Genomic DNA, 7,388 nt, shown 5'->3' with positions numbered 1-7,388 from the left:
GAGGCTGGTTTGAAAAGTGAGTAAATCCTCATGTGTCCCCATGCAAAAATGTTAAACTGTTGACCAGCTTATAATAACATTTCTAACCAAGCTTTCTTGGTGCATTAGCTGATAATTCAGCACCTCACCCTGTTTCATGATTTTCGCCAGAAATAGTGGACCGAAACAGAACTGCTGAGACAGATGCTTTAATCTTGAGAGCAAGCAAGAAAATTTCACGGTGTTTATTACAAAACCCAAGAATATGTTGGGCAGGTGAATGGAGGCACAGGGCAGAGGTGTCGGGACATGAGCATCTTTGCTGGGGAGTTTTCCAGACCAGTGGGAATGTTCAACAGAGAATAGCTGGAAAGGAGGAAGGCGGACACACCGGATGTGATCTAAGCTGAGAGAGGAGGTGTATGATAAGTGCATGTGTAATAATCAAATAACACACAGAACCATGCACTATTTACCACTAATGTAGCTGACGACTTGATGAAGAGGGGGTAGTTGCACTGTAGCTATGGGGAGGATGAGCCGATGCCAGCCAGAGCTGGAGCAGGTGAGAGAATATGCCTCCTGTTGGTGCTCACCACACACACACTCATTTTCATGTCTTAGTGGGGACACTGATTATGTGGCAAAGTTGATCTTTGTTGTGCAGGACCGGTGGAATTGTTCTACATGCTGTTTGTTCCTGATCTACGCACAGGTGCCAAATTAAAGTCGGAAAGTGCAAAATGACAAACAAGGAGAGAAACATAACACATTATCGCTGTCACATCTATCATGTCTCAACCAGAACCGTCTAAAGCAGTCAGGAGACTTGAAAGACCTGGAATTAGTGTTAGGAGTCAGGAGTGCTCATACACAAGTGAGTCAGAGAATTTCATTTCATGGGAAAAGAGCATTTCCAGTCTATAATCACAATCAAACATTAAACAAAATTGGAAACAGTTCCTACTATGCATGAGCACAGGGGAGGTTTTATATACTACAGAGATGCAATCTAGCAATAAAGACTGTGGCATCGCTTTTATATTCATAAACTTCTTTATGTTCTTTCTGCAGACCCGTATCTGATACTGTATGCTATGGGCTATCGTCCCATGCAGTCACATTAGATAAGTTCATCTGTGGTCTGATTGCTTCCATCAGCAACCTTCTGATTGCTCACCTTCTGTTTTCACACTTCACTGTGGTTGTGTTTAGGAAATTATGTTTCTGATTGAGAAGGCTGAGTTTAACAGAATGTCCTGGACTCTCATTAGCATAGTAAAATAGCTACTTAGTCAAGTAGAAGAATTTCATTTACTGGAAGTGGGCTTCTGCGCCCAGTGGGACGATTGCTTCCTCATTTTGTTAAGTATTCCCCACCGACTCCAGTACTCCACTGTGTGTCTCCCTCCCTTTTTATCCATTTGATCCCTTGATTGCTGGTGTAAGCGTGTGAATCTTAATGGTTGTAGGAATATTCTTGCTGATGAGACACCATATGTGCCATGTGTATCTCTGTGCTGCTTTCCATTCATCAGAGTGGCATTAGGGCTTTTTTTTTTTCCTTCTGTAATGTTCTACAGATGCTTACCTGCAGGGTGCACGCTAGACTGGTCATAAAAATACAAATTAACTGTGATTTATAAAGAAAGTCTGACAGACATTTACCTGCATCACGCAGTGCAGCTCGACTTTTATAAGGCAGCAGTGAAGGAAGCGCAAACATAGTAAGGTTTCGGGTGTATATTCCACACAAGGAGGGAGCCTCAGCCAAGACTCCTACATCAGAAGAAAGGCCACGCCCCCCCCCCACTGTGGCCATCCAGCTAAGACTGTCAGAGTTTGACATCTAATTTTTTTTAGACTGTAAGTTTTCTTCTTTTGACAGCATCTTTTTACAGCAGTGACTAGTAAAACCTTTTTTTTACTTTTAAGTCATCTCATCAGATTTTTCTAATGCTCTGTTTGTAATCAAAGAAACTGGTAAATAATTACATTTAAAACTGAAACACTGGGAAAATAAATATTCACCTTTAAATGTTGATTTCATTTTCAAACCACTTCTCCTCAGTTTGCTGGACTGACTATGTGTTAGTGATGGGAAGTCCAACTCTTTTCAACGATTCACCTCTTTTGGCTCCGCTCCCTTTGAAGAGCCTTCCAGCTTAGCCTAATTTAGCAAATACGAAGTTTGTGTGCTGGGAATCAATTTTTTATTTAGGATTTTCGGAATGAATAACTTGCCCTAACTTACCTCTCTTAAGTAAGCTTTATTCGTTTTTTGATGCAACAAGTTTGGATAATTTTTTCAAGTTATGGGAACTAATTAGATTTTACAGTGTAAAAGCTTTATTTTTATTTATTTACTACTACTAAGGAGAACATACATGGGGTCTAAGGCCCTGATAAAAGTTTGAACTCTTGGTCGCACTTTCTATTGCAGCTTTGTATTAAAATGGTAATAGTTGGGTAACAAGGCAGAAAAAGGAGTGTAACAAAGTGATGTTTTCTGACAGAGTAGCTAACAGTAGCTCAGCAGCTAACTTTAGAACTTTAAGTACTACTAAAAGATAACACTGCATAAAACTAAGGTTGTCTTGAAATAAGCTGACCATTATTATTGTACAAATGCATAGAGAACTAGATGTGATTAGTTGTACTTTTAGGTAATACTGATACATCGTGGCTAATGTTATTTAGAGTATTCACTCTAAAAATTGTCACCCAAATGCAGGACTGCTGAGAAAGTGCGTGTTAGATTTGTATTGTTGATTGTCATTTATGCTTAGAAATATTTACTTATATATGCTTAGAGTTTTGTAATTAGTTGTAGATTGGTAGAGGTTTTGATCCTTGATAGTCTGCAAACTTTGTGTGTATTAGACAGCACTTTGGGAGCATGAGAGGTCATACCGTGTCTTATTGTTTTATGGTAGGATTAACGTAGCTACATCTGTTCTAGTCTAAGTGCTCTTTGTTTAGATGAACTGCAGGACTTCCTCACCGTGTTATCTAGGATGAACCATCTAGGGTGAGGGGGAGGCTACCCTCTTCCTGACCAAGGATGTTTAACCCTTTGATCAGCAACACACACACACACACACACACACACACACACACACAGGCAAGGTACTCTTTGTTTGTATGTAGACGTCGTATGTTAATGAACCTATGCATATTCATGTAACCTCAATAAAAGGACAGTGTTACGGGAGGACGGACGAGAGCTACTGGGGTCAAGCGAAGGAACGGCGTTTGTCTGGTTCTCTCCCGTGCACGAGTACCATGAAGAAGTTTGCCTACTTGCGTCTTGCTTGCAGTGTAATTATATTGTCTTCAACGTTCCAGCAGATGGGTTCAAGCTACAAACCTATCATTAATTGGTCCTTCGATGCCGGAGCCCTGGAATCGCATTCACCGAGGGGAGGAGAGGCACGCTGAAAGACTGACGTCAGCCAGGAAGTTCCTGTGGATTCGCGGTCTGTCTTTTCTCCTCGATGAATGACGGTCGGCGGGATTCGGGCTGATATTACACTCTAAGCAACGCCAAGTAAGTTTAAAGAGGCCGACTCTATAACCGTGTCGTTGTGCAGTCTCCGCCACTGTGTGAGGCGTTGAGAAGAGGCCGACTCTATAACCGTGTGGTTGTGCAGTCTCCGCCACTGTGTGAGGCGTTGAGAAGTTCGCTACTTTGTGGAGCGATACCCGGGTTCCTTGCTACTTTGTGGAGCAAGAGGTTCCTCGCTACTTTGTGTGGCTAGAGGTGAGTTCTCCGCCACTTTGTGGGGCGTTGAGAAGTTCCGCGGGGTCCAGACTGTGCTGGACGATAGGCCTATTTTGTGTTGTTTTTGTTGTCGTCGTCGTCGTTGTTGTTGTTGTGTGGGTGTGTGCGGAGCAGAACATGTGGTCTGTGACACCGACTGTTGTTGTTATCATGGGTTTCTAAGCAACCAAGAGTGAGTCGGAGGGAGACAGACGTTTGTGCTGGACTTTGCTCCTGGAAGCACAAAGTATTTATGTAAAAAAGAGAGGGAGCGACGGCTCCACAGCTGCGCGGGTTCACGCGAGCGCGGTCACGCGGGTTTCACGCGGACCTGAGCCGTGCGGTTAATCGCAGGCTTAAAAATGGAAGAGATTAAAATGTTAGAAGTTTTCAGAAAACACACCAGCCTTGAAGAGCGTGTGGAGAAGGCCAGCCCACATCAGCAGCTATGCTCTGGTGGGTGGCTGTCCCCCCACCCCTTGCTGACACAAAACGTTAACTCTTCAGCCTGTGTGCCAGACCATAGACGTAATTGAGGTGGATAGTTGTTAAAAGTCATCTACATTACGCTTGTGGTTGCTTAAATTCAGTACGATGACATGTGAGGTGAAGTGATATAGATAAATATTTAAACTAATGAAGTGCATAGAGGCACTTGACCTGTGTGGAAGACTGTCGTCTTATTATGAACCATTGTTGAGATGTAGAGCACACCTGTGAAAACAACTAATATGCTGAACCCTGTATGAAACATCTAAAAGTACATGATGGAGAAGCTGAGTTGAATATGAAAGTGTAAGACTTTGCCACTGTGGGCAGAGCAACTACTGTGTGATGTTGCGTTGCAGTTTTTTTTTTTTTTTTTCTTCTGAGCTGATGAGCAGGCTACACATTATCAGATCGAGAGCTGTCTGAGAACTACTCTAAGAGAGGGAAACAGCACTATGTTAACTGTGATAACTGGAGTGTGCAGCGTTTCCATGAGCAGTTTTCCTGAATCTTGACTCTTGTGTGTGGAGTGTTCATAGCATCAGCATTATGTTTTTGTTTATTTGTTTTGTTGGGTTGGAAATAATTAAATAAACGTGTGATCATGCCTATGGATCACCATGGCACATATCTCCAGCCATATGATTTATTTATGCAGATGACAAAGTGAGTGTGAATGTGTCTGACATCACAGTGTTTTTGTGCACTGTGCAAAAGTGATTGCCTTTGATTGTGAGTGACAGCGGTGATTTTGCAGGTCACCAGCTATTGTAAATAAAAAAAAAAAAAAGAGTGAATAAGAGGGAGAATTTATATTGTAGAAAAAAAATAATCATAGGAAAAAGGTTTTGTGTTGATCAACCAAAAAAACAACTATAATTTCATTTTCTGCTTTTAAGAAAGGATTGTTCACAAAAACAGAGAGAGAGAGAGAGAGAGAGAGAGAGAGAGAGATATGTGTTGATTAAGCAGTGATGATAATAATGAAAATGTCTTAGTTGTCACTTTCAGGTGAAAAGCAGACCTGAATCAATTTTCCACATGCAGCAGTCGGAAGAAAGTTATATTTCAACATCATTGGAAACATGCAGGCCAAGTTTCTGGCTGACTTATTTAAAGCGCAATGTGTATGTGTCTCTCAACCTCACAAGCAAGCAAGCTCTCACCCCTCCCTGAAGACAAGGAATGCAGCTCCAAAGCAATAACATGATAAAGAGACAGCATCAAGTCCTGAGCAAAAAAGTCCCAACAAGCAGCAGCAATGTGGATAAACAGCAGCAGAAGAAGAAAGCAAACCCATCTTCCTGTCTGATTGAATGAATTCCACGGAAGGGCGAGCAAGATGGCGGCGTGAAGAGGAGTTTTTGTTCGAGCGCTTAGCACGAGACACTTATTTGACGTCTTTCTGGCTTTCGGGACTTTTTTGGAGATCAGCGCGCTAAACTTGCTGGATCTGAGGCCAGGGTCTGCGGCGGCAGCATGTTGAAATGCTCAAAAAGGACTGAGTGACTCGGGCAAGCCACATGCGGCTAGCGACATGAAAGAAATGGACCCTTCATGATGCGTTCAACGTGCCAGCGCTGTGGTGGGAAAGGCTCCATCATAAACACGCCCTGCGCCGAGGTTCAGGCCAAGAAGAAGAAGACGATGACTTCCAAGCCCAAGAAGGTCGGCCTCAGCGTGGGCGAGCTGATTGTGAAAGCCGTGGCCGCTCTCAAGAAGGCTCTGGCTGCCGGAGGCTACGATGTGGACAAGAACAAGGCCCGTGTCAAGACCGCCATCAAGAGTCTGGTGGCGAAGGGCACTCTGGTGCAGACCAAGGGCACCGGGGCCTCCGGATCCTTCAAGATGAACAGGGTTACTGAGACCAAAGCTAAGACGCCCGCCGCGGCCAAAGCCAAGAAACCGGCAGCAGCTGCTAAGAAGTCGCCCAGGAAGGCAGCAGCAGCAGCACTTCAGCCACTAGCACGAAGTCAACCGCATCAGAGGACAATAGTGAGAGTGGCTGTGACTTCACTGTGCATGTGAAGAAAACGTTTGAGGAGAACTGAACAGTTGGAGTTTGACATTTGCCACCTGTGGAGTAAAATGGCAAGAAGAGACAGTGGGACACAGGACAAAGTTGAAGGAGAACTGCCGGCTGTTGGACTGTTGAAGTGGGAGAGGACAACAGAGTGAGAAGACTAGGTGAGAACACATAGGAATTATTTAATGTGGGAAATCAAAATTTGGGTTAGCAAACCTGGGGAAAAGAAAACTGACTGCTTAAGTTGGAAAATTGAGACGGAGTCTGAAACATTGCGAAAATAGAAACATATACAAAATCACACACACACAAGCAGAACATGCATTAACCCTACTAACAATTCCAAACACAAAATGACTCATGAAGACTCATAGCACATTAGTTAAGAAATGATTAAATAATAGCAGAGAAGTGTGTAGGAAAGGCAGCTTTAAGAACATGCTCTGCTGGAGATGCAGCTCCACAGACATGCATTAGACCTGCCTAATAACACAAACACATGTAATGAAAATTAGCTTGTTATCTTTCATCAGTGTTACAATAGTGTCAATTTAGCAGACACTTGTTATCAAATGCTGAATTTATCCTAAAGAAAAAAATTGACTCTCCAAGTTGCAGGACAACAATTTAACTTTTGTGGAAAAAAAAAAAAAAAAAAAAAAAAAAATCCTGGTTTGATAAATCAGTGATCAGGCAATAAATTTAGTGTTAAAATGGTAAATTGGGAGAAGCTTCCTGCTTGATTGATGCAGCACAAGTTTACTACTAAATTTACTGTATGAGGGAAATTGTCTTTTGTGATACTATTTTGAACATGCTTTTCTGTCGTCCTGTCAACTTAGTGGGTTAATAGTTGATATGCAAATTAGTTGATCGGTTTTAGATTAATGAAAGGTGACTGAATTCTAGTATGAGTGAATGAGATGTGTTGGAGTTGTTGTGTGTTGAGTGGAGACTCTAAAACACTGAGTTTCCTGCTTTGATGTGCGAGTGAATCCTGTATTTAGATACACAACTCTGAATACGTCAGAACAGACTGTTTTGTGAAGTGCATGACAGCATGTCACATGTTTTATGATGAAGGGAAAAGGAAAATTGAATAAAATAGATCTGTGACCTAAATGAGTGAAG

General features: G+C 42.4%; 1 protein-coding gene across 1 annotated transcript; it reads left to right on the top strand.

Moving 5' to 3' along the window:
* The first annotated feature begins 5,363 nt into the window (after positions 1–5,363).
* LOC308388810 (histone H1-like) lies at positions 5,364–6,874 on the top strand. Its single transcript, XM_080869735.1, has one exon. The coding sequence runs from the start codon at positions 5,789–5,791 to the stop codon at positions 6,257–6,259; it is 471 nt and encodes a 156-aa protein (XP_080725861.1). The 5' UTR covers positions 5,364–5,788; the 3' UTR covers positions 6,260–6,874.
* The last annotated feature ends 514 nt before the right edge of the window (positions 6,875–7,388 follow it).

The sequence above is a fragment of the Rhamphochromis sp. 'chilingali' genome (assembly GCF_963969265.1).
Source record: "Rhamphochromis sp. 'chilingali' genome assembly, chromosome: 20".
In the NCBI taxonomy this organism is placed as follows: Eukaryota; Metazoa; Chordata; class Actinopteri; order Cichliformes; family Cichlidae; genus Rhamphochromis; species Rhamphochromis sp. 'chilingali'.
The sequence above is the reverse complement of the archived record's forward strand: the minus strand, read 5'-3'. Positions and strand labels throughout refer to the sequence as shown.

Excerpts from the sequence above, each read along its gene's own strand:
- LOC308388810 (XM_080869735.1), top strand. The coding sequence starts at position 5,789 with ATGATGCGTTCAACGTGCCAGCGCTGTGGTGGGAAAGGCTCCATCATA.